The sequence below is a fragment of the Fusarium vanettenii genome (assembly GCF_000151355.1).
Source record: "Fusarium vanettenii 77-13-4 chromosome 14 genomic scaffold NECHAsca_63_chr14_2_0, whole genome shotgun sequence".
NCBI classification, from domain to species: domain Eukaryota; kingdom Fungi; phylum Ascomycota; class Sordariomycetes; order Hypocreales; family Nectriaceae; genus Fusarium; species Fusarium vanettenii.
Genome location: NW_003315826.1, coordinates 74,378 through 100,125, shown reverse-complemented (window position 1 = coordinate 100,125; position 25,748 = coordinate 74,378). Strand labels below are relative to the sequence as shown.

The 25,748-nt window shown below is 49.6% G+C and overlaps 9 protein-coding genes across 9 annotated transcripts; 7 read left to right on the top strand and 2 right to left on the bottom strand.

The window, feature by feature from the left end:
* Nucleotides 1-3,019: 3,019 nt before the first annotated feature.
* Nucleotides 3,020-4,219, top strand: NECHADRAFT_88425 (uncharacterized protein; the record flags this gene model as incomplete). The annotated part of the gene is made up of 1 exon (XM_003040505.1): nucleotides 3,020-4,219. The coding sequence occupies one exon, from the start codon at nucleotides 3,020-3,022 to the stop codon at nucleotides 4,217-4,219; it is 1,200 nt and encodes a 399-aa protein (XP_003040551.1).
* Nucleotides 4,220-4,791: 572 nt separating this feature from the next.
* On the top strand, nucleotides 4,792-6,111 carry NECHADRAFT_88424 (uncharacterized protein; the record flags this gene model as incomplete). The annotated part of the gene is made up of 1 exon (XM_003040504.1): nucleotides 4,792-6,111. One exon carries the CDS (start codon nucleotides 4,792-4,794, stop codon nucleotides 6,109-6,111), a length of 1,320 nt encoding a protein of 439 aa, XP_003040550.1.
* Nucleotides 6,112-6,529: 418 nt separating this feature from the next.
* NECHADRAFT_88423 (uncharacterized protein) lies at nucleotides 6,530-7,821 on the bottom strand (the record flags this gene model as incomplete). Its single annotated transcript, XM_003040480.1, has 3 exons — nucleotides 6,530-6,795; nucleotides 6,907-7,347; nucleotides 7,404-7,821. 3 exons carry the CDS (start codon nucleotides 7,819-7,821, stop codon nucleotides 6,530-6,532), a joined length of 1,125 nt encoding a protein of 374 aa, XP_003040526.1.
* A 2,414-nt stretch (nucleotides 7,822-10,235) lies between these two features.
* NECHADRAFT_88422 (uncharacterized protein) lies at nucleotides 10,236-11,345 on the top strand (the record flags this gene model as incomplete). Its single annotated transcript, XM_003040503.1, has 1 exon — nucleotides 10,236-11,345. The coding sequence occupies one exon, from the start codon at nucleotides 10,236-10,238 to the stop codon at nucleotides 11,343-11,345; it is 1,110 nt and encodes a 369-aa protein (XP_003040549.1).
* Nucleotides 11,346-11,705: 360 nt separating this feature from the next.
* Nucleotides 11,706-13,093, top strand: NECHADRAFT_98109 (uncharacterized protein; the record flags this gene model as incomplete). The annotated part of the gene is made up of 9 exons (XM_003040502.1): nucleotides 11,706-11,760; nucleotides 11,892-11,984; nucleotides 12,049-12,090; nucleotides 12,145-12,299; nucleotides 12,353-12,390; nucleotides 12,443-12,580; nucleotides 12,633-12,733; nucleotides 12,763-13,036; nucleotides 13,075-13,093. The coding sequence occupies 9 exons, from the start codon at nucleotides 11,706-11,708 to the stop codon at nucleotides 13,091-13,093; spliced, it is 915 nt and encodes a 304-aa protein (XP_003040548.1).
* A 1,783-nt stretch (nucleotides 13,094-14,876) lies between these two features.
* Nucleotides 14,877-16,007, bottom strand: NECHADRAFT_73201 (uncharacterized protein). Its single transcript, XM_003040479.1, has 2 exons — nucleotides 15,624-16,007; nucleotides 14,877-15,563 (listed from the first exon to the last, which is right to left on the bottom strand). Exons 1-2 carry the CDS (start codon nucleotides 15,951-15,953, stop codon nucleotides 15,054-15,056), a joined length of 840 nt encoding a protein of 279 aa, XP_003040525.1. The 5' UTR covers nucleotides 15,954-16,007; the 3' UTR covers nucleotides 14,877-15,053.
* A 2,170-nt stretch (nucleotides 16,008-18,177) lies between these two features.
* Nucleotides 18,178-18,411, top strand: NECHADRAFT_19726 (uncharacterized protein; the record flags this gene model as incomplete). Its single annotated transcript, XM_003040501.1, has 1 exon — nucleotides 18,178-18,411. A coding segment is annotated over one exon (234 nt), but the record flags the coding sequence as incomplete, so codon positions are not given.
* A 1,844-nt stretch (nucleotides 18,412-20,255) lies between these two features.
* Nucleotides 20,256-21,424, top strand: NECHADRAFT_102248 (uncharacterized protein; the record flags this gene model as incomplete). The annotated part of the gene is made up of 2 exons (XM_003040500.1): nucleotides 20,256-20,359; nucleotides 20,410-21,424. 2 exons carry the CDS (start codon nucleotides 20,256-20,258, stop codon nucleotides 21,422-21,424), a joined length of 1,119 nt encoding a protein of 372 aa, XP_003040546.1.
* A 2,507-nt stretch (nucleotides 21,425-23,931) lies between these two features.
* NECHADRAFT_55114 (uncharacterized protein) lies at nucleotides 23,932-25,398 on the top strand (the record flags this gene model as incomplete). The annotated part of the gene is made up of 3 exons (XM_003040499.1): nucleotides 23,932-24,109; nucleotides 24,347-24,943; nucleotides 24,989-25,398. The coding sequence occupies 3 exons, from the start codon at nucleotides 23,932-23,934 to the stop codon at nucleotides 25,396-25,398; spliced, it is 1,185 nt and encodes a 394-aa protein (XP_003040545.1).
* Between the last annotated feature and the right edge of the window lie 350 nt (nucleotides 25,399-25,748).

The following is a 25,748-nucleotide window of genomic DNA, read 5'->3' as shown; positions in this document are numbered from 1 at the left end:
GAGCATCGAGCACGACTGACTCCTCTTAGCGATTTGATATTTAGGCTATAGACTACCGGACATACAGTATATCCATGGCCATGATTGTCATTCCCACCGATTGATTTGGAAGGAAAAATACAATTTACCCCTTTGTTTGGTCCTGACCAATCTACTCAAACCTGATGGTCTCTAGGCGACGCGCAAACAACGGTAGTCCCGCATCGAATAAACACCTATCAGGCGTCGACTGACAGCAATCCCCTAACAACAGTCGGGGTACTAACCCAATTTGCACTAATAAAGCACAATGAGCGGGCGGAGCCGATTCCCTGGCCAGCGTTGCAAATGCTTAGGAAGATTGTCGTGAACTAACGCTGGACGATCCCCGCAACTACTCTATCATGGCGTTGACCGTACATCAGCTCAGAGACTGTCAAAACGAAGCCTGTCTCCGAACTTGCTCGTAGAGTGCGCCAACACCTTCGTCTTAGTGTGGGAGCTTGGTATGATTTTCAACCTTAAACAGTTGGTCAGAATGGTCTAGTTGCTCCCGAAGAATCACCAAAGTGTCAAGACTAGACTTAATGCTAGCCGACTTATCTTCAAGATCGTTGGGTATGTCGAAGAGTGCTTCCATCACATCGTCATTTAGATCTTGTGATGGACTGAAAAGAATTCTCCCCTGGGCGAGTAATCCTGAACACAGCAAGAGGCAACGAAATGCCAGGTTTGCTAAGATTTCAACTTTCAAGACAACAGAGCCCATGATAGTGCGAGCATCGGGACGCTGGGCCAAAGACCTTCTTGGCTGTTCCTCGTATTGAACCAGGCCTTCTTCCCCGCCAGAATCGACGGTGCTGCCATGATTTATCCTATTGCTTCGTCCAGGTGGCGATACATGTCTTTGACTAACTCCGCAATGCCATTCGAGAGATCGATTCTATCAGGACTTAAAATAGTAATTTGAAGCTTGATACTCAGCTGAACCTGGAATAAAGCCTCAGTTGCAACGCTTTCCAGTTTCTCGAGGAGCTTTGTCTGACGAGAAAGTCGTGCTCGTAGCCGTGCGACGGTCAGAAGCTCGTCGTCAACTGGAAATGCGTTTTCGTGAATGTTCAAATAACCAAGCTGTTTCTCAAGATTAGAATCGTCGTCATCATCTGAAATGCCAATGACGTAGCTGAGTCGCGAGGGTGAAGACGTTGAGACCTCCCCAACAGCTTGTAACAAGTTTTGCTGACTTCCGAGCTCGCCAAGTCGGCTGAGGATGTCTTGCCGTGTGGAGGGCCGGTAATATTTGTAATCTCTCTATAAAAGATAGAGCCTTGCAATATTTTCGGCCCCTTTGTTGTAACCTGAGGCAAATAACTGTCTCAGCAGAGTGTTCACCTGCTGGCGTTGATGTTTAGCAAGTCGACCTTCGGACTGTGGGTAATATCTTGGCCCTTTCTGAATTCCCATTATCTTTCGCAGAATGATCAATATCGCGGCTATCTTCGTTAAATAACTAAGAGCTCTAGAGCTATTGGATTTTCTGAAAAGTTAGACTATATCTTTATAGCTGGAACTTTGTGGGCTTACATATGCTTAGTGGAGCTATTATTATAGGCCGTCTCTATCCACCCAGGGACCGTAGTTGAACCTGCCAATTCGGCAAATGCCAAGGCAAAATAACAGATAAGCAGCATTCGACAACATGCTTTTCGAGATTCATCGTAGCAGATGGCTGCAGCTAGGTGGAACGACCGGATTGCGACTGTAGTACTGCCCTATATGTCTACCTCATGACGAAATGGCCATTTACCGACTCCGTATGACTTAAACTGAGCGACGAATGGCTGTTAGCAAGGCCGATTCCAACAACATAGAACAACCTTGGGCTTCTTGAGCTTCAAGATTTCCTCGATTAGCTGATGACATCGCTCCGGAGGGATAGGTGTTGAATCCTGTGGTTTGAAAGAGAATGCGTCAAGGACGGTCACAGTATGAATGCTCCGAGCTCCCTTGGAGCCGAATCTGATGAGTTCATTAACTCTCTTTAGCGTCTCGCATCGTCTCACAAACTCGCTAAAGGTCCCGTGGTAAGTTTATGATATGTGCGGTCGCTCTAGAAGTATGACCAAGTCCGATTGTCTAGAGGCGAGACTGTATGCTTGATCAATCTCGTCTCTCGGTCGCCCGAATTCCTCGCCGAAATTCCTGATGAGCTTCACTGCTTGGATGTCCGGCTCACTAGAAAAGCAAACCGGTGGCTCGCGGATAAGCCCCTGGACACAGCGGGGAACGGGTATATCAAGGCAAAGCATTGTGCTATTACGGCCATGAAGTCGCTGTTGACACAATAGTTCAAGGTGATCGTTACGACGTGATGGGTCGAGCAAGTCGTCATTGCTAAATTCTTGGATTGCAACTTCTATGTCGCGCAAAGATTAGCGAGCGAACAAGGTTCGTTCTTTACATAGGCCATTACTCAAGCCTTAAGTTAACCAACCGAACATTCGCTGTTACGCATCATTGCGCGTCAGCAAACCCATTCGCTTAGAGTTCGTCCCTCACATCCTTTTAGGGCCGTCCAATCATCATCCTTTTGTATGTCATGGGGTAAATGGAAGGTGTAGATATGACGTTAATGCTCGTAATAGTCATGAGAGCTTCGAGAAGGGCGACACAGGCGGGTTATGACCCGCCATAATGGCCCAATTAAATACAGTTTTAACTTAGCCATCGGCTTATCCGGCCGCTTGAACGCATCTGCTGTAGGCTCTCGGTGTTAAGCCTTGGAACCACGGCGGGGTATCGTTCCCTCAGTTCTAACACGGGCCACTTACATAGTGGGCCCCATTATGCATTCTCATGCTCAAGCTCGAATTGGTCTGCAAGAACAGAACATTGCCACAGTTTCCGTAGTCTTGCGGCGCTCCCGATAATGTATCATCAACTTACGCGCCGTGGCGTTCGATCTGGGAAATATATAGTGCATTCTCTGCTTTCTCCATTTCAACGCCAGAGAGGCCTGCATCGTCGCTGGAAGTCAAGCATGATCGGTCCTCACCACCCGTGTCAATACGCATCACAAGTCTCCTACCTTTTGGACCGAGTATCTCACGAACTCCGACGCCAGAACGACACCCGCAGGCTCCATGAGATCCCGCTCAGCCAGTTCAGAGACTTATATCGGGAGGCCATGGCCAGTTTCGCGAATGATGAGGAAGGCCCAATAATGTGCACACCCCGTGTTCATTACACGCAGGTTTCAACCTGGAGAGCATTAAACAACCAAACTAATACACTCAAGCGGAGAGATTCACTGAAAATTGCTTCCTGGAACCTATTCTTTACTTCTCGTGGGCCTGCGACTCGGGCCACGGCCGCTCTCGATCACCTCAGGACACTGTTTGGGCAAGAGCCTCACAACCTCGTGGTGATGTTCCAAGAAGTCTGCCAAGAATCACTGCATGCGATACTTGAGGACCGATGGACGCAAGATAACTTCTCCGTCACTGCCGTCAAGCCACCGCCCTTCTATTATCGTGAGGAGTGGAACGACGTCCGGGACGAGAACGTCGGCAGTATGCCCACCCGTCACTTTACGCTCATGATGATCCCACGGGGCCTTAGGATATCAAATTGCTTTCGTGTTCCTTTCGTTTCAGAATCAGAGAGAGATGTCCTCGTGGTTCACCTTCCTGTATCAGAGAACGGTCCCCCTGATGAAACGAATGGAATACTTCGGCTGTGCACAACACACCTTGAATCTCTTGATCTCGGATACGGGTACCGTTTTCGCCAGCTCGCTGCACTATCGGCGCTGTTGAAAAGCGAGTTGGTTCAAGGGCGGAAAGTCTACGGTGGCCTAGTTGGAGGCGACATGAATTCGACTCTTGCGCCTGAACACGACGACCATCGAAACCCCGACATCGACCTCAAGGACGTCTGGGAGGATGAGTTGGCCCCGACACCACCGGCCCTTCGGCCTTTTTACAAAGATTTCACGTATGGCAAGGATCTTGGAAATACATGGGGCTACCAGTCTAAGGGAAGACTGTATCAAGACTACGGAAGTCGGCTGGACAAATTTCTTTACACGGGCCCCATTGAGACATTTCCCGTTCGTGAAGCCCAGGACACAGCCGGAAGATTGGGCCGCTTTGGACTAGGGCTCAAGACCAGGGTCGGGCTGAATGATGTATGGGTTAGTGATCACTTCGGCATTACTGTCGGTATTAAGATTATGTAATCCTAACAAAGAAGCCCGTCGCATTGTTGAGCTTATGGGCGAAGCAGGCTATGTATGAAAGAGTAGTACTGTTTTATCACGGAATGGTTCTGAATATACCTCGAGCTATTGGGACTCTTGCTAAGACTATCACATAGACTTGAAGCCCATATCCAAAATCTAGGGTCTTTAATTTGTTGCTGGCTCTGGAACGAAGCAACGAGGTAAGACTTGGCATACTGACTAGCATGGCCCATTCTTTGTTCTGGGAGGGCTTCATAGCAGATCAAGTATCTTTGCTTTTGTGTGCTTTAATTTTTAATTGGATCGACTGTTCGATCAAGCGCGCGCTCACGAAAGGAGATAAATTTATCCGCTGCGTCAAAGCCAACCTGCTGGATCGCCCGAATATTAAACGGTTGACGTGGCAACGGCTACGCGATCTGGGACCACGTCATCCATGGCCGCAAAACTCCCCGCTGGTCACCCATTTTACAACTAAACCGATAATGATAACGCGAACGCAGGCTATGCCAAAACACAAAGCTCTGCTTTGATACGCCGAAACGCCTGATGCTGCCTTCGTTTCGTTGATGTCCATCTCTACGGGATGCTGCATGGAGCTAGCTGCTCCTGGTCACACCGTGCAACCATCATTTGGCCACGGGGAGCCACGTATCTCTCCACCCCCCAAAGATTGGGATACCGACCCCAAAACAACGAAGGAGCTGTGGATGACAGTAGCCACAATCGCAATGTCCAGCAGAGGCCCTGCGTCAAGGACCGCGGGCAGCAGGTCTGGCCGAGCCACAACCAAGACCGGCTCCGACGCCGGTAAACGAAGTACATCGGCATCTACCCGGAGCCTGTTTGATCTCTCGGAGTCGCAGGTCACCCCCGAAAGCACTATAACGAACGCTACACGGAGCATCTCCCCCCGAAACGCCAAATTCGCTAAACTCGTTCTAGAGCCTCGGGGGATACTGATTAACGATACCAACTCGATCGTGCCGAACGCATTCTCACACTTTGGGACCGAGCAGCCTGAGGGTGATGAAGCGATCGATTACAAAATGGTTCCAGGTCTGAGCGGCGTCAACATCTGGATTACGCTCGATGATGATGCTATCAAAGATATCACCAACGAATATAAGGAGATGAGGGGGCAAAATTTATGCGAGGAAGAATTTGCCACACTGGCTAAAGAACTATTCCTCCATGGCGAGCGAAGATCACGATCGGTATCTCAAGACCGGCAATGGCGCGCAGAGCGCATGCTGCAACTTGTATGCCCTCCAAAGGAAAGCGCCCACTGGCGCATCCCTCCCCTCTTGGATGAAACACTCGCTCAAGAGACGGACTGGACGTGGGACATCCGGCCGGATTGCAGCTATTGGCTATCGCTCAAAGGGTTCAACGCAAAATATCGCTTTCACATTCAAAATGCCACTTATGTCCGCGACTCAATCACCTGTCCTTATTTTACCGTTGAATTCAAACGGGATGGAGAGTCCGAAGATGTTGCTGTGCGGCAGGCGTGTGCTGCAGGTGCCATCGCTCTTTTCAATCGCTACTCTCTACATATTCAGGCACGGAAGGTCAATCCTGAACTTGCCGATGACGTATCGAATATTCGGCACTACACCCTCACCTTGGTTGGGCATAAGTTTGTCTTTTGGGTCCTTCGACCTATGCGCGACGAATGCAAGAAGTGGACTGGTTGCGAAATGACGAGGCTCTTTGGGGCGGATTGTACAGATGAGTATGCGGTCCAAGAACTGGGGAATTGGGTCAACGAGATTCACAGATGGGGGTTGTCGCGACATGGTCCCAGCTGTGAGCGAGATATCAAGAATGTTCTGAATTCTAGCGGCGTGCGGACCTCTGATGCGAATGAAGCAAGCACTAGATAGGGAACACCAAGATAGAGGTTATCTGTATGCTATCGACAGTCATAGTAGATCGTTCAATCACACCAAAACTAAACCGTGCATCAAAAATAACTCGCCAGGACCTATTCAACAACCTCAGTCTCTTTCGCGATGTTAGACCGTGTTTCTTAACCTCCTATCGCTTCCTTTGTAGACTGATGGTGAATTCATCTCTGATACATATCAAAATCTGTTCCTCAAACCTCATTTGCGCGAAAACGACCGGTTTGCCTCTTCTGTACTGAGTTCTTTTTTGTCCGCGCTGTACCGCAACTTCCTCTTAATGATCCCCGCGCTACAACAATGGGCATCTTATTGAAGATATACTGATCCACTTGATACTGTACGAACTGGGGATTCGATCTCACTTCGTGAATGTCGGGTGCGGTCTCCCCTTCCATTATCGCAGCCCCCCTTTTCCCACCCATGTCTGCTCCCATTCTTGATACCACTCCGGTATTTGATCGTCAGCGTAGTCCCAAGACTGTGGCATCTCGAACCCTTGTGGAATAGAAATACTAGAGATGAGTGGGAGAGCGCTCGGGGATTGGAAGGGACGATTCTCTGGTTCCAACTTGAACAATTCGAGCCAGGCCCAACGCTTCAGTCGTGCTTGCACGTAATCACGCCATCGCGTAGCAGCAGTGGTGTAGGCATAGCGCACGGCTAGTGATATCATCTCCTACGCTCGGATCTTTAGCAATGATTCATTCGGGGACCCATTCTAGATGGCACTAAATCCAAACTGGTTTTATGCTAAGCCAGTCCGACGACTACCAAACTGCAAGTCTTTCCCTGAAACCTCAAATTGAGCATACTCAATCACGAAGTCCGGGGTTGCCGGCGCATGAACGGAATTGGTATCCAGTGGAATTACCAAACTGGAACTACTACCAATGCGCCGAAGACCTGCCAACCTGTGAGTCTTTGCGCCCTCGAAATCAGGCCACACAATATTTCGAGTAGTCCAGCCTTGACTAGCAAGCTCGTTCAGTTTAGAGCCGAAGTCATCATCCAGGGATCTTAGTGGATAAAACTGGTGATTGATAGACGTTTGTAGGGGAAAGATCGAGTCTGCCTTATTCCACGTGAGGAAATTGACGCAAGCTGTTGTGTACGAGGAAGTGAGAATGGCATTAATAGGAGATCCACTCGTTCGAGCAATGCGAAGCTTTATGCCTGGCCCCGCGCTGCTGCCTAGATGGCACGCCTTGGCGTCTGGAAAGGAGTTAGCAAGAACTGAACAAAAAGACTCGAGTTTCTCAGTAATTGACTCTGCACCGTTTCAACTTCTGGGTTATCGCTCTGATATTTTTCATTTTCTCGCATATAATTTGTGAAGTGATCGGCATTAGCCACATCTTTGATGAAGATATCAAGATGAAAGACCTTCCGTTGGCCCAACTCGAGGAGATTGAGAGCGAAAGATCCCGAGATCAAGGCACCGTACTTCCCCATTTTGGATCGGAACATGGGAGGGTCATCCACAAAGTCCTTGAGCTGAATATTGACGTTGGAGATTTTCAACATACAGTCCTTGAGTCCATCAAGTTCCTTGCACACTCGGCAAAGCACCAACATGTCGGCAATGGTCAAGTACAAAGACAGGACCTCCAGAACTGGGTAATATTTCTTGGGGTCAAAAAGCTCGATCCGCCTTGACTGGTGCTGAAATTCATTTTGTGAAGTCATTACTATTGCGCGGTTCGTTTACTACTGTCCGCAGTCGTGCTGGTAATTCGTTCAATTACACAGAAACGGGTCCGTGTATGTTGCTAAGTCGTCCATGCACGCGCTGCACCTTCTTTCATTTCATTAAATTCCATGGTATTTATACTTGTCGCGTCTCTAGAGTCCCCTCTACTACTACCGCGTGTTTGGATGTTGTTCTATCATTGTTCAGCCCTACCTGCCTTAATGATTTCAGTGGTTAGATAAGCTCGGCTTCCACTATAGTAAGCTAGAGCATGCTAGGTCTCGAGGCTTATTAAGTTGATTGTGATGTTAGGCTAAAGATACTAACTTGTCTCTATCCTCTTCAGCAAGTCTTATTCTGCTCTGCCGCTTTGGATGCTCTGCACCGGGGTTGATTCCCTATCGAATGATCTTTTTCTTCTACCACGCATTTCACTCTATCCTTCTTAAAAGTTACGCGGTTTCTCTTTAGGTGCCCGTATCTCCTCCTTTTATGTGTATATAAGTTTTCAGAGTGTTCTCTATAGTTATGGTAATGACCCGGTGCGTTAAAATTGGCTTTGGTTTTTGCCATCGTTGAGTCATTGCAGGGCATCCTCTTCCTCTTTTAACTGCTAGTCGGCGGCTGGGCAACGTATCTATGCTCTCGGATGAGGTGAGCGTCGAGATCTTGCTTGGGGTGCTCTATGCCGCAAATGGTGCATTTAGTGGGATCATGCCCCTCTGTGTGCTGATTTAGGTGGGCCGCCGCCGGGAATTCGGTATCGCAAAAGGGATATTTGACCCAACTATATCTTTCTCGAAGGTGAATAGGGAGCCCAGCTTCTGTTTGTAGCTCAGAGAATTGTGGATATTTCCTTTGAAATATGAGTTCTAAGCTCGTGGACGGGAAGAGGTTGCACGTTATAAAACGGATAGTCTCTCATTTCGTGTCTGCTACGTAAGTGATCGTAGAATTCCTCCTCCGCTATTATCTCTGAATATGACATGCATTGTTTGAAACGGTGGGTTATCATATGATCTTTAATGAGCTAGGGCATACTCTCGAGGTGGTGATAGTATTGGCACTTAAGCCAGCAATGGTTAACCAGAAGATGTATATGAAGGGAGTCTTTCTACTTTATCTCTCTGTATTCGGGATACCTCTTCCATAGATGATGTTTCCTAAGGTGATCTAGATCATTACTAGACTACGAATATCCAGCATATCTCTGAAAGTCATGGTTCTTGCGTAGGTGGACTATAAGCTCGGTCTTTATAATATTGCAGCAGTATACTAGGCAAGGCTGTGCCTTATGATAAAGCATGAGGTGGCTAGTGAAATCTTCGGTAAAAGGATCATAATCTTCGTAAGCCTAATATATATGATTGTCTTCGAGAAGAGATCTTTTCTAGTAGAGGGATAAAATCTCGCTGCAAAAAACATAGGTAAGTACCTTATATTCAAGCGAGTATTATAAGTGTCTAATAAGCTGTGCGTGGGAAGCTAAATTGGTCGGCTCTAGATATTCCTCATACCATTTGCCATAATATTTTGCTTCGAAATGATGGATTAAAGATCCCTTTGCGAATCGAGTCTCGCGAAAAGGGCAGCGGTGAAAGGCGGCGTGGCATAGCATGTCTTGGTCTGAAAGCTAATCCCTATATGTGACATAGGCTGTTACCTGGTGAGCGCTCCGTGCATGGTCGGCGAAAGTTTCTCTCAGGAAGTTCTTTCTGTAAGATGGGCAAAGCTCCTGGTCGTGCGTGGAAATATGGGTAGCAAGGGACCAATCACCTATTACCATGGAATATATAGAGCATTGCATAAAGCCGCTAGGTAATTGTGGTGTCTTGTAGGGATAGGAGGTATCGTGCGGGAAGAATGTTCGGGGCTACTCCCTGAACATTTGAACGTGTTCCAAGGCTTCCGGCCTGTAAGGCTTCCGAGAGATAGCTTTCCGCGGCGTGAACATGATCAGGGATCAGAAATCGTTCCAAAAGCTCAGAGGCCCGATGATCAGGATGGCTAAGCTTAATTGCATCCCTCCAACATGAACGAATCTCAACCATGGTCATCATCTGTGCATCGACGCCGAGAGCGTCAAATGGATTGAACTCCATTCCGAAGATTTTTTACGGCGATAGATTGAGTGGTGTTAGATTAAAGTATTAGATTGAAGTAAGTTGAGGAGTAATTATCTTGCATCGCTCCCTGTCAAACACGTGCGTCATTTGACCACTAAGATTGGCTGACCGGAATATCATTTAACCCGAGTAGCCGACTGACCGCCCTGGTGAAAATTTCCGACGGCCGTATCCCAGGATTGAACTTCCTCTTATTGTCCGATTGACGTGAAGCCCCTTCGCCGCCTTCACGAACACTGCTGCCAACAGCCTTCGATGCGTTTTCTGATGCTACATTGAACGCGATGAACGGTATAGTTCCTGTACTTCAAGCTGATCTATTGAGTTTGCAATCAATCGCTCATGATACCCAGGAGGTCTTGTCTGAAATTCTTCGGAAAGTCGATACCATATCTCTTAAAGCATGCCGACTTGTTTGCAAGTATTGGAACTGCACTGCAAGCGAGCTCTTGTTTCGCCAAATCGTTATCGGCGAAGAGGGGTCTCAACACTTCATGGAATTATTCAGTCACAAACGTCTATGCGGCTGTGTCAGAGCCATTACCTTCGAGCAATCGGATCCTTTAGTCACAGCAACAGATTTGCTGCAACTGGACTTCGCCCTGACGGATTTGAATGAGGAACGGCGACAGATGGATCCTGAACTGGGCAAGTCCATGCCTCAAGAGCAATTCAGAGGACTACCAAAAGTGGGACTTGTGTGTCAAGGCGATGATGGGAAGTTTTCTAGTATCCTAGAATGTGTGAACGATCCCAAAGCACCGCCAATTCTCTCAGCCCTGCGAGAAATTCGATTGATCACGGATGAAGCACCGGACTTTCCGATGACAGCCTTTCACAATCTGACGAAGATAAACATCGACATAGAGACCATAAAGTTGCCAAGCGAATTGAAATGGTGGGCTCTGACCGATGTCTCGCTTAGAGGTTCTATCGATATCGACAACTTAGAAGCATTTCTCAAATATCATCATTGCGTTGAGAAATTGCGCATAGTCGCTGTGTTACGCCTGGGGCTCGTCGAAATTTCGCGTAGTCAGATACACACGCGTCTAAGGGTGGGTTTGGGCTCTATTATAGGCATGAAAGCTATTGATTCGGCAATGAAACATGCTCAAAAGCGCCCGGGTGTTCTTGAAAGGGACCTACTGGGACGTATCCGAGGAGGATTAGCCAAAAGGCCGGATAGCAGTGTGATCGAACAGGCGCACCAAGCTATCGTGGCAACTTACGCGGGACATTTGGAGTCCGAACGCGAGAGGTTCGTTACCAACATCAACGAGATGCGAGAATCACTTGGCGGACGGGCTCGGCCTGAAATAAATGTTTCGATGGAATACGTCAAGGAGGACAAACTAGCAATTCAAGGGGGAATGCTGGAGAAGTTTGGTTAGATAATAACACACAGGACGGACGAAATCTTCATCATGCCAGCATTGCGGTGGTAAGGGCTTCAAGAAACAGGCATTTGATCTGGGATGGCTAAAAAAGCCAGGATTGACCTTTTCGTGCGGAAAGAGTGACAAAACTGATTCTGACGTACAAAGTCTTGACTACAATGATGCAGGGAGTATAAATATGGAGGCGCTGGACAATGCAGTCGGGTCAGCCAAAATCGTCTTTTCGAATGTCGCGGTCTCCAAAGGAGAACCAGCATTTACGTCTTTAGTCACGAGTCATTCCACTGCTACATACCAAAATCAACTTTAGAGTTGATTTATTTTGCCCCACTTTACAGGGGGTGGAGTTGATTTATGCCGGGGGGTAGAGTTGAATTTCAGAAAATCACTCTACAGGTCAACAGGGGGGGTAGAGTTGATGTTTACCAGGGGTAGAGTTCATTTAAGCAAGGGGTAGAGTTGAATTTATGATTGGCCATAAACCTACTCAAGTATTAAAGACCGAAACACATACAATAGCTGATACAAACCACGACACAGGACGGCGCGCGTCATCAACTGCTAGCGTGACCAGCTCCATTCTCAATTATCGACTCGAAAACGGGAGAACATACCACGCGTACAAGGACGGAAGTAGGTTGCATGTTTTTGTCCCTTATAAGATTTTGGAGCTCACTGCCTTTCTTGCCTACTGTAGAATACTACATGCCCAATGACGAAATAGAGAACAACAGACTAGGTAAGATAGAACGCTCCTCCACTGTCCAAGATTCTTACACTTAGATCTTTACAGACTTGCAGCACAATCTGTTCCTCCTGACTTTTGATAGCAAGCTTAGTCTCTCCCCGCCGAACCTTCCCGAGTTCAAGACCGGCCGGGTTCTCGACCTGGGTACCGGTACAGGCATTTGGGCGATCGACTTTGCTGACGAACATCCCGAGACTGAGGTGAAAGGAAGTATCTCAGAGCAAAGAGCGACCAAGGCTAACAATCTGCATAGGTGATAGGGGTCGATCTGTCACCTATCCAACCGGAATTGTAAGACATGAGTTCCCACATGAAAGACGGATGATAGCTCAAACTCAAGCAGCGTGCCCCCGAATCTGAAGTTCGAGGTCGACGATGTTGACGAGGACTGGTCTTGCTCTCAGCCTTTTAACTATGTTCACAGCAGAATGATGAACGCCTCAGTCAAGCGTTGGCCCGAGTATTTACGTAAGATGTTCAAGTGAGTTGTTTCACCGTTTGACGAATGAGTTGGCTAGCCCTGACTTGACGAGGAATCTTACTCCGGGCGGCTACGCTGAGCTCCAGGACATCGATGTAATTCTGCGATCAGACGACAACACTCTTACGCAGGATCATGCTCTTCGGAAATGGGGTGATCTTCTGGCCAAAGCAGCCCAGGAGCACGGATGTCCTTTCATAGAGACCTGCGAATTCCGGCTGATGTTGGGTTCGTTGATATCGGGGAGACGCCATTCAAATGGCCGACAAACCGCTGGCCCAAGGATAAAAAATTCAAGGAGCTCGGAGATTGGAGCAATGTGAACACACAGGAATCTCTTGAGGGGCTTTCAATGGCTTTGTTCACAAGATGCCTTGGCTGGACTCCTGAGCAGGTTCGTGTTTTCCTGGTTGACGTCAGGAATGATTTGAACAATCCGAGTATCCATGCCTACTGGTCAATGTATTCTCCACCACCCTGTTTTCTGTCCTCAGCGTACTGATATTCTACTAGCCGTTCGGTTTACGGGAGGAAGCCTAAAGCTTAGGAATTATGAACGGATAAAATTCTCTAGCGATATACACGGCCACAACCTGCATGGGCAGCCGCTTGGTATATGCAGGTGGTACCAGTACTGGGGCCTCGTGACCCATACAAAAATGAGCAGACAGCAGACAATTGAGCTTTTCACTGACATGTGGAGGAATCGCACACATGCTGTCACATCATATCGTTATGGCCGCTCTGACACACAGGCTGTGTGACCTTAGACTTGGATGAATTAGATGGTTAGAAACACCACATCACAACTGACAAATACGACCCTGCTGAAGGAAGGATAAAACAGACCAACTTCAGTCACTCATTCAGTTAGGGATCAAGAGCTTCAACACACAGTCAAAATTTCTCGTAAAATGTGACACAATCTTCATCATCATTCCCCAAAGAAGCGTCCGCTCCCGGACCCGAGCAGTATTTTGATAATCTTTGGTAGAAGACCCACTGGTATGCCAGTCGCACCATCGCCGTATTAGTCAGCGCCGTTGCCTGGGATTGCCCTAACCCTTTCGAGGATCTCGCCTAGAACGGCGTAGTGTAATTGTCGCAGGGTAGGCATGATCTTCACGGCCTCATGAAACAACTGCGTTAGTAATCTAGCCGTATGCTTTAAGTAGCTCTGCGGGAGGGAATACCCCGCACAAGAGACAACCTCAGACAACAATCAATCAACACACTGCTGCTGCCCATTATTCTTTACCTAATCCTTGATCCTTTCAGCACGCTCAGTGCGACAGTAATGCTGTCACTCCGGATTCTGTCTGGGCTGTGAAATCGGCGCTGCTCTTGCCAACTGGCCTGATGAGACCGGCGAAGCTAGCTAAGGACCGCGACGTCGATGGCGGACACCGCTCTGTGATTGACAACTGAAGCATTGGTACCCCTTGCAAGCAGAGACGCAATGTCTGAATAATTTTCCCGGACCTCAGTCATCTCCCATCTGTCCACTGCTGAGTGTCTTTACAAATATCAAGCCTGTCCCTAAATCTCTGCCCATTCTTCCCCACGCAGCCGTACTCCCTCCAAGATTCTCCCCATGTGCGTCCTCCCGATCAGCTCGCACTCCTGGCGTATTGTCGACATGAGGATCTTCAAGAATCCGACAGGACTTTTCGAGAGCCCCGACTTGTTGCTGGGGCTGCCAGCTGTTGAGTCTAGTGGAATGAATCCATCCGGCCCAAGTGTGACGGATTCATCGGCAGCCTTCCACGCAAGACCCAGAGAGCCACACAGTTCGACATAGTCGCTGTGGGACGACAGATAAAGTTGCCTAGCAAACACATTGAGTTGGGCGATAAGGCCCCGTGGGATGGTGTCACGGTTTCTTGTTTGGGGAATAGTGTAGAGGTTGACATGATCAAGTGACCCAAACCCAAGATTCACCCAAGGGGAGTAGAGCCGCAGGGTGACGTGTCGAGACGTCTCGATATCCGGTAGAAGATTTTGCGCCTCGTACGGACTGATAACCAGAAGGCGGTTATTAGCAATCTCTCCCTTGCTTGTCAATATCCATTGCACGGACCGTTGAAACGAGACCGCGTAGTTGTTTGGCCCGAAGGACCCCTTGACAGTCATTGCGAAGTCCCGTGTCACCCAGACACTGTTCCGGAATTCGCTCACGTCGAAATTCTTTGCCGCCGAAGTGTGTTCGAGAGCCACAAAGGCGGCCGGTGGTATGCGGCAAACGCTGGCAATATGGACACGTAGAGAGAAAGTGATCGGTTGCAGGCAAATGATTAGTGGTCGTCAACAAACTACCAGTAACCCTGGCCAACCCTTCTTAATTTGAGGGCTGCATAACAATAGCAGATACTGGTATCCAGTTACAGAATCCTAGTACAGAATAATGTCACATACGAGCTAGAGTATAATGAACATCGTGCTGATTCTGTCTTAGTACAGGGTAGGCCTAACGTTACGAGAACGCAATGAGTTTCCGTCCTTGAAGCACATCTCCAACTCGGCGCTGCACCTTCGCAAACCTCATAAAGCCACAGGTTTCACTCTCCAGGTGGTTAAAGAAGCCAGCTAAGCTGACAAACTGCTTCTCACACCTGCTCTTTGTATTTGGGCAATGGTATACCTTTTCGTTGTGCGCAGGCGAGTTGAGATGGCTATTTAAGGCGTTTACCGCTCTGAACTCCTTGTGGCATATATAACATTCCCAGGCGGAGCCGTTGTATGCAGATCTGGTGGCCGTATATTTAATGTCCTCGCTCTTGTGCGACTCAATTTGTTTGCTGGTGATGACACCATGTGGGTCACGTTCGCGGACCATGCCGAGGATGGTTTCGCGGTTGAGTTTCAGCGCGCTGGGGCACGAGCCGGACTCAAGGTGGTGAACAACACCAGTGGCGGAGGTGTAGTTCCGCCCGCAAAAGGGGCATCTGACGTTGTTCCCGCGGTGAGTCTTGGAGTTGAGGTGCTGCACGTACACATGTCAGCATAACATACACTCAGTAGATTAAAGAGAGCGAAGACTCGCCATCCGCAGTTCGTTTTCATTCCGAAACTTCTTATCACAGGCTTTGCAATAGTTCGTGTAGTGCGCTAGGTCCCGCATGTGCTGGTCCGCCGCCTGCTGGGTGAAAAACTTCCTCGCGCAGGTATCGCAGGAGACCTTAGGCGCCCAGTGTCCGACGGCCGTCATGTGCTGGTTTGCAGCATTCTGGGAGCCGAAGTCCTTTGTACAAGTCTCACAATCGAAGCGCGGCGCCCAGTGGCCTGTGTCGTCCATGTGTTGATCACAGGCGTGTTGAGTACGGAAGGTACGCGGGCAGGTCTCGCATTCCGGCCAGTGGTCATAGTTGTTCATGTGGTCCTCGACATCGTCTCTGCTGTAAAAGATGCCCGTACAGGTCTCGCACTCGTACATCCTGGCTGCTGGGACCAGAAAATGGCATCCACTTGGTGTGGGTTGAGCGGTGGATTTGGATCGTGACAAGGTTGGGAGAGGAGCGTGCGGGGAAGCTAGGCGTGGACGGGGCAGCTGGAGGCTGTCAGCTTGCGACGTTCGGAATTTCTACTGGTAATCAAGCGGGCGTAACGTGGGTTTATGTTAACAGACGGGGTAGGGCGATGTGGCTGAGCCTGCGTAGTAGGGTCACGATCGTAGACAAGTCGCCTAGGAACTAGAGCAGAGCTGCCGTAGGGGAGGTTTGAGTGGGCATATATGAGCTGAACAACTTGGGATCACGGGGTGATCCCGGGGCTCATGTGCTTACACGTGACCGGCCTGGCCCAAAGTGGTCGCCATGGGCCAGTGTGACCTGTTGAAAGGCGCCGGGTGTCTCGGCTGTAACACAGCTCGATGCCCGATGTAGCTATGATACCCAAATAAGGCAGTCGGCTCAAAACCTCCCTATATCATCGTACTAGCTTAACACAAGTACTTGGCTTAATAGAGTGCACATCTGCATTGCTGCCTGAGGATGGAATGCAAGGGGTGCTCTGGGATCGAGGACTTTGCGTACCGAGCCTCCATCGAAGCTGTCTTCTGGGCCGTTTGACCGTCAGTCGTCCTCTCCAATCCTAAAGCATGGCTTTTAACTTGCAGGAGTTTCATCGGCCCTGTGACATTGGCTTCCGCGTTGAGGTGCACGACAATCATCGCCTCCGAAACTGCACATTCGATGAGTATGGAAACATGAGAGCGCGCAATCCTCTGCGCCCTGGTGACGCCCAAGCGTGCCGTGACCACCTCATGTGGCCGCGACTGGAAGGAGGACCATTTGTCTCGTTCTTTACCAGTTGGAATGAAGCCCTGCGGCGGCGGAAGTGGATGATAGAGCGGGGTGCTACCGAAGTTGTTATTGTCACCGTTTGGTTGAAGGATTTGCCCGGAATCTACGATGCCTTCGCCATGGCCCGCGTTCTTGGCCTCGAAAAACCCGACCGATTTCTATACGAAGTGTTGATCCGCGGGGGAATATCTGCCGACAGCTACAGAATATTGGCTATGTTTCATGGTATACAGTCGACTGTGGACGTGGCACTCTGTGTTGCTAGGATGACCATGATGGCCAAGGTGCCAGGAGACTTCATTGCTGGAGTTCAAGTCAGGACACCCATTTGTACCCGGCAACTACCCGACCTTACCGCCAGACTTCGAGACGAAATATACATGCACGCTGGGGAAAGGGACGACGCTAGACTTTTTCCGTTAATCCTGACCATGGCCGACCTCCCATATTTGTGCGAGTCAAATGCAGCCGGCACGGTGATTACCTGCCCGTCTGCAGGTTTAGGATGGCGCATTGAGGCCGTCGTACAGTAGCGCAGCTGAGAATACATGAGATTGTCTCATAAGCATTGGTTGTACCTGCTAGGACATTAGAACTCCTTATAGATTGGACGTTATGATTTTCCATAGAGGTATTATTAACCTCTCTAAGCTACCTTCTCCGAGGGGGAACGAAGAGCGCCGGAGAGCTCATCGAGCTGGGCACCTACGATATACAAGGACTTTGACCGATCACTATGCGTGCTTTGAGGGGGAAGGCAACGACCACGAAGACGGCCACGGCGGCAGCAGGTTGAGGGGGATGACGAGCACGACAAGTTTGCGATTAGAAGAGACCGGACGGAACCATCATCGGATGAGTCGGGGACGCACCCTCCTGACACCCCCAGCCCTTCTGAACGGCGTAGAGGGCGTGGAGGGCGTGGAGGGCGAGGGCAGCGAGGACAAGGCAGCGAAAAATAGCCTCGAAGGAGTCAACGAATACTGGCACGTCGACCACACGAAGGAGCTGCCCAAGACCGATAGTACTATACTCAAGCATGCCTACTCGGGCTGACCAGAGGAGGCCCTCTCGATCCGAGACGCCCCAATATAGAATCTCACAAAGGCCCCGACAGTGGATATCACAGCAGATCTCGTGGCAGAACCCGAGGCTACACTCACACATACCATCCGGTCAACCATTCCACGTGGCTGGCGCCGCCTAGGCGGCGCCCGGCAGTCATTGGATGCTGGGATCATAAAGCTAGGAAAACACGGTGCGCGAGGGGCTCTATTTAAGGTAACGCTTCTTGCGTACGGTTACACCTTTATCTACAAGGAGACAGTGCAGGCCTTTATCAGAGACCTCGAGCATGAGGCGGCGGTATACAAGCGTCTGGAGCGGATCCAGGGCGTTAATGTGCCCGTCTTCCTAGGGCCATCGATCTTCGGTCGCTCGCTTAAGAGGGTCTACTACTATAACCATCGGGTATACATTACGCACATAACATTCTTATCGTGGGAGGGAAACTACATCGATGAGATTGAATTACAGCCGACATGCGAAGAACACTCGAGGGCAAGTTGCTCGGGTCTCTACGGGCGATTCACGAGGAAGGCGTGGTTCACAAGGACGTACGGAGTGCAAACACTCTGGTCAACAGGGAGACAGGCAGTGTGGTCCTGATTGACGTTGAGCGTGCCATGCTACTTGAAGCAGCGCGGCGACCGCTAGCACCGGTGGTGCCTGATAAGCAAGGGTGGGATTCGGGCTGGGTGGCGGACGGAGAAAAAAAGAAAAAACTCAGCCTGGCAAGCGAGTTTCACGAGGTTGTGAGTTTGCGGAGGACGATCTGATGGCGAGGACAACGCTCTTGAACCTGCACAACTGTGCAAGTCCTTGAGATGCGGGCATGAGATACGAACATGAGGTGCGAACATGAAGTGCGATTGTAATGGTGAGCGGGTGCGGTGGCGCATGGGTCAGCAATGTATTACCGTGTCTTGCTTTATCCTCTTTCGCCTCAATCATTCTAAACCTCGTAGTGTGCCTTGCTGGAGAAGCAGTTGGGCTCGCGTAAATTTCCTTTTCAAATTCGGCGGTCACCCCGCCAGCCTTTTTGTCCGGCCTCCACGCCACTTATTTCTACTCCAAGGCAAGAGCTAGAAACGGCCTGGCCTTGGCTTGGAAATAGTTACTCTCACATTCGTAGCATCGCTCGAGCGCGGGCGGCTTGCTAAGCCCTCAGTCTACGGTTTCGATGCGGAGCGGGGAAACCAGGGACCCTGATGGGATTATCTACGTCGTCTCTTCTCCGAGGAAAGAGAAAACTGCGTTCGATCCATTGCCATTTTTTGGGTTTGATGGAAACACTTGTCGAAGACCCCAAAGGACATGAGCACACGCTACTCCGTTGACAGGTACCTAATTGCAGATGTTGGTTGTGACCGAGCTTGCTGTCTTGCCTCACACAATACGAAGACCCATGAGTTTCTTTGCACTTTGCCATCCGAACTGCGCGTTGCTTTGGTCGAGCTGAGGTGGCTTAGGAGGGGGTTGCGGGGCGCATGATCGGCTGTGCTGCATTTGAAGGGGGGCCCAAGCGGTGGTCAGTGATCAAACAACCTTGTTTATGTTGCTCAAGACGTGCATCCTGACAAGACATTGGATCTGGGAGAGGAGGTCATTCCGTCGTCATTACAGCCTGATAGCTCTTGGTGTTGTGGATCATTACGATGGATCACTCTCTGTGGTACGGGGTAAGGAGGCCCGACGGTAAGTGGGACTCAGATCACAACAGCGTGTTCGCGATTACTCCATTAAACGGATAGAGCGCAGAGATTAGGAATCCTTGATGCGACAAACTGGATGTGAAACCGGATACACGACCCCAAAGTATGGGCCGCGTTTCATATCCAGTCGCACGCACTTAGTGGTGATATATGACAATGTAGAGTACCTCCGGAAATTAACCTCCAAGCAGGCCTCTCAAAGAAGCGAATGGGCACGCCATCAGCGAAATGCCGAATAGGAAAACTAGGGCTTTGCCAGTAGGCAAGGTGCGTAGCCTAGCGTAGCTTTAGGTTGTCTGAAGTCTCACCTTCCCAAAAGAAATAAACTCAATATTATATCACACTCACGTCATTGGAATGACCTTTGCCTTTGAGGCTTTCCGAGCTTGCCGATAGCTTTTGTGTGAGCCGCTGACCCCTATGTTAAAACAAGCAGAGTCTTTAGCTATAACAGACCTGGTGTTTATGATTCCACTCCGGGTCCCTTTGTCAATGCCTTTATATGTCGGAGTGCCCCTTCTATCATCCTTCTACCTATGGCGACGGGCTTTTATTATTTAGTTCCTAGCATACTCCAGCTCTTACCGAGCACTCACAAATATGTCCATTGACCAAGTTGACAAGCAAGGAGAGGCCGCACCCCATCTTCGGGATAGCGAACCAGACAGTATCGGCAAAAACATGGACAGCAGGCCAGAGCACTCGTCAGAAATTTGCGCTTTCTCTTGAAGACCGTTAGCTGACAATGTAGTAGACCTTACGCCAGCCAAGTCTGTGCGGTATACTTCCAGGGGAATGGACCCCTCCATATCCCTCATGCACTCCTACACCAGAGCGCCGAGCTTACTTCCCGAGACGTCGCAACAGGCTGTTGCTCTTCGTCATTCCGCGAGCTTCACTTGAACGATATTGGCTACGACACCGGCCATGTCCTTATCCACTTTCTGGCCACCGGCAGATATCAATGCCTGAAGCCACAGGGAGATAATAGTACCAAGAGGTATACATCCGAGTTTACAACTGCGCTTCGCGTGTACGCCGCAGCTCAAACCTTTGAATTGCCCTCTCTTCGTGATCTGGCAAGAAGAGAGATGATCGATCTCGGCGACAGGTTGAGCTTACCTTCCTTGATTAATATCATGGAAGAGTCAAATCTGTCAATGGGCACTCTGCCGGGAATAGCCGCGTATGTTGAGTCACGCATTCTTGCATTTGCGGAGAATATTACCTGTCCAACTTCAGAAAAGATACTCGCTGAGATTGGAACCCCTAATACGCTCAGCATGGTTCTCTTGAAGACTATTCTGTTGCTCCAAACTTCAGAACTATCTCCACGCGATGAATCACTTCGGAAGGAGGAACTGGTAGAGATTCTCCGAGGCCTCACCGCTACCGGACCGATAGCAAAAGGCAAGGCTTCGGATGTGGACCGAGCTATGAAGGAAGCCGAGGAGCAAGCAGCTAAGAGGGCCGAAGAAAAAGCTGCTAAGGAAGCGGAAGAGGCTGCAGCTGCCGCTGTTGCCGTGGCGCAAAGCATTGCCAAGGCTCAAGCTGCTGAAGCTGAAGCTGAAGCGGTCCGTGAAATGGAGGAAATTGCTTCATTATTGGAAAAAAAGGCAAAAAGGCAAGGCACACTACTCACAGAGGATGGAGATGGAAGCTGCCCTGAGCCGGCACCCACGGAAAGCCCCTCACCAAACGACAACGGCTGGCGATATATCCGAACCCCCCCACCGCCGGCATCCGACGAATCCGACCTGACAGGATGAGTCTCAGGTCATGCAGCTTTTCATGAGGGAAATTCTGGTCGCTTCGGGCTCCATTAAGCCTCTCTGTACGCAAATGCTGATTAACTAGATGGCTTTATTGAGGTCGGAAATCTAGATCCTTCGACAGGAGAATGAGATACTTAGTCAATGTCGACGGAGGGAAAAGAAACGTTGGCGAGACGGAGGGAGTCTAACTCTAGGCGAAGGGCAAGATTTGCATAGTCAGCAAGAGGTAAATGTGCAGTTGGAAGGAGAAAGCCGTCGAATTGGTGGTCGGAATCGAGTGCCAGAACGGAAGGAACGGCGATGTGATGTCTGCGGAAAGATAGGGCATAATGCACGAAGATGTTCGATTGAAGTAGCAGTGTCTCGAGAATAGGTTGCCAATCGACTTGCGTTGATTTTGGAGTAATCGCGGACTTGCTGCTTGTCTGTGCCCCACTTGCCGTCTGGCCTCAACACTACATCCCACACACAATACTGATCTACTACACCAAGACCTATCAGGCTGCAATTACGACGGAAGGGCCTCCCTTCCTGGATCTTATGGCTTACTAGGGTTCATGTCTTAATTAACTCGAAGAGGGTTATTTGATCACTGGCCACCGCTCGGGCCTCCCTCCAATATAGCATGGCCGATCACGCGCCCTCACAACCCCTCAGTAAGCCACCTCAGCTTGACCTAAGCGACGCGCAGCTCAGACGGCAGAGTGCATAACTATTTTGGTATTACTGCAGGTTTAGGCATCAGGCAACAATAGGTCAACGCATTACTAGCAACACTAACCAAGAAAACATCGCATCTTGCCGGTTTTATCCGCCTTAGCTGCTGCCGATAGACAAGCAACTTATGGGTCTTCGTATCGCGTGAGGTAAGACAAGAAGCTCCATTACAACCAACAGCTATAATGCAGCAGCAAGTTTTTTTGCTTTGAGGCGGACTAGATAACGCATATCATCTTGTGATTTGACCTGACAGGGTTTGCGGGGTAAGCGACGGACTGCATTTGCCCAATGCTGCAACCTTCAGCACCACCTCGAACTGAGGCAAGATGCAAGATACCACTGCCAATGATTCCAATCTGACCGCGCTTGCTGCTGAGTAGGCAGATTCCCCTCTAACTACCCCACCACGATTTCTTAGTACATAGCATACGTCTTCCTCCAGGACGATTACGGCTTACCCCTCCCACACCAACCAGTGACCCGCTAAACTAAACAAACGCTTTCCTGCCCTTGGGATCGCCTACTCCCACACCCGCCCGCCGATCAAGCGCAACCGAAGGTCTAATAACCATGTGTCCCGCTGCGACTTGATCAGCTACCTGCAATTAGGCACCTATCTAGCGTGTGCTCAAGTCCGCCCTGCCTGCAAGACTCGACCCCTGCGACGGGGCTGTTGTGGCTGCAGCCGGTCAAACAAGCCCGTCAATGAGGTTCCGACAAGGGTTTGACGTAGTGGTCTCTTTTCCCCGAGGGGAGATAACATCGATCATCCTATCGGGACCTTTGGTCCTCCCGCTCCGCGTCGAAGCTAAGGCCTGAGAGCTTTGGAAGCTGGCAAAAGGGCACTCGAGCGATGCTACGAATGTGAGAGCAATAGTTCCCAAACCAAGGCCGTTTCCGACTTCCATCTTTGAGTCGAAACAAGAGGCGTGTAGGCCGGGATTAATTTGATCATCTGCCTATAGGGTCGTCATCCCGTAATTTCTCTTCCATTTTAAAATCGAGCCGATCAAGTAGCTCGTGCCACCTATTGCACTGACTTGTAAACATAAATCGAGACGTGGCAGGTCCTGCAGGAGGCATTAAGACTCAACTTTGAGGTAAAGTCGAGCTTAGGCCCTCAAATGGCGTACCGATATCCCTCCCTCAGTGATTCTTCGATACATGGACAGCCAGCGTGGGGGTCCTTGGCGACATGGTCATGCCCACGCTCACGCACCTGCTATTGCTTCGATGTGCAAGGCATCTGTCTACTGTGCAGTCATCCTCTCTCATGGACGCAGGCGCACGGCCGTCGGTTCTTCCTCCTTCGCAACCTTAGAGAGACATGCATCAGCAGATTGCCCACGCCAACGTACTCGACAACCACCATTCTACTCCGTTGTCGGCGGGGAATCTATTCTATGCTGCCTCCCTCGAGGCTGCTGGGTCTTCCTCCCACATGTACTGGTCATGTGATAGGGATGTGCGGGGCGAGGTACGTGACGAAGGTTTTCCACTACCGAAAGGCATGTACTGTCTCTCTTGATTATCTTTAAACCAATCAGAGGAAAGTATGACCTAACGGATGCTGCTTTACCCCGCATCTATTCCTGCGTGATCGTTATTATCACAACTCTTCTCTAACACATATCTACGGCGTATCATTAAAAAAGAATGCAACTGGAAGAGATTTCATTCTAGCCTCTAGCATCTAAAAAAAACATACAACTCATACGCTAAGTCATCGTGTCCTTAACCATCTTATACAATTCATAAATCCGACCCTGCCGTGTTTCACGATGAAGCGATCGACTTATGAATTTAGCCACAGCAACGACACACTCCTGATCCTTCATACATGTCGTCTACACTCTTTCCAGTGGTCCAGTGATAGCCTTTGGACTCCTTACAAGCAAGAAATTGAGAATGATAGCATAAAGCGCAAGGGAAAGAAGAGCAAGAAGAGCAAGAAGCGCCGTGGAACAAGAGCAGATGCATCTCTCGAAGCCTTCATCGGCACTATCGCCGAATCCTTCGAAGATTCACAGCCTACCGATAACACCCCTATTGCGGAGGAGGTACCAGCTGTCGATCAGGTACCGACAGTTGAGGAAGCCCCAGCCGTATTGGTACCGGTTGAACAAGGGCCAACCGAAGGGCACATCGACGACGAAACACCGAGAAGTACGCTCACTGCCGGTGGAGAGAGTGAAGGTGTTCACCATAACGAGCAACCGTCTCCAGCAAGTTGTGGTTCGAACGGCAATGAAAATATCGACATGGACTCTACTACCCAGACGGCTGAGCGGACCCTTGGAGAGAGCCCTGGAATTAGGCATGGACAAGTGTGCTATCAAATGCTGGTGTCCTCGGCTCATTTGAGCCAGGCTTCACCTGTCTTTCGAAAGATGCTCAATGGTTTGTTTGCCGAGGCGGTGGCTGATAGCCAAGGGCTTTACCGCATTACGACAACTGGATGGGATCCGGAGGCTCTCGTCATCGTCCTTGACATCATGCATGGTCACAATCGAAGCGTGCCACGGCAGCTTACCCTTGAGATGATTGCAAAAGTCGCTATGATCGTCGACTACTACGACTGTCTGGAGATTGTCGAAGTCTTTGCAGGTATCTGGGTAGACGCGCTGGCGGAAAGCCAGTCAGGCACTTACGGCAAAGACTCCATGCTCTGGCTTCTCGTATCATGGGTGTTTCAACGCCAAGATATCTTTGAAAAGATGACTGGGCTTGCGTTGAGGCATAGCGAGAGGTTGATTACGGTAGGGTATGTTCCAATCCCTCACGTGATTCTAAGTAAGTTTTAAAATTCTTCGTCAATGCCTTTATTAACACTTCCAGGACGGATTAACGAAGAGCGTCAGAACGCTCTTACTCAAATCTTTTCGAAATTATACGAACTACTCGACACTCTATGCCAAGAGTCGGAATGTTCCTATGAATGCTCAAGCATGCTTTTGGGTTCCTTAATGAAGGAACTAAGCAAGCGCGACATTCTGAAGCCACAAATCAAGAAGCCCTTTGAGGGCTATAACATTGCCTCGGCCGCGCAGATGGTCGACACCTTCGCCTCACCAACGTGGTATTCCCAAATTAGGCATTACCACTCCTACAATCTACCACACACTTGCAGCATCTCGGGTAAAATGAGGCCAACATTGGACAGGGTGGAGAGCAAGGCGCCTGTCTTAACGCTAGAAGACTTCCGGTTTTCTGCGGACTATGGTAAACTTGCGGGCCTTCAAGTTTGACTCTAGAGAAAGAAGTTCCTTTTCAAACCCAGGTTTTATAAATGGCTTATCAGTAAATAGGAAAGCCTTGAGTATAAGTTTTAGCTGTGTTACTGTTGTGTTATTTCCGCTGGGCTGCTCTGATTCCTCAATGAATTACAGGAATCCACGACACGTGCACAGAGGTTCTAGTAGCGTGCACAGACCAGTTTCAATGTAATTGAACGAGTTACTTCACGACTGCGTACGGTAGTAGGAAGAGAACCACTTTAAAGAAACTTCAGAAAGGAATATCTCACAGCTTTGAGCAGCTCACACGCCAAAATGAACAAAAGGAATCCAAGTTGCTCCGTCCTCGCCCGACTCATACG

Excerpts from the sequence above, each read along its gene's own strand:
- NECHADRAFT_73201 (XM_003040479.1), bottom strand. The coding sequence starts at position 15,953 with ATGAACAACTATGACCACTGGCCGGAATGCGAGACCTGCCCGCGTACC. Across the intron at positions 15,564-15,623 it reads ATGAAAACGAACTGCGGATG|CACCTCAACTCCAAGACTCA; the intron begins GCGAGTCTTCGC and ends GTGTACGTGCAG.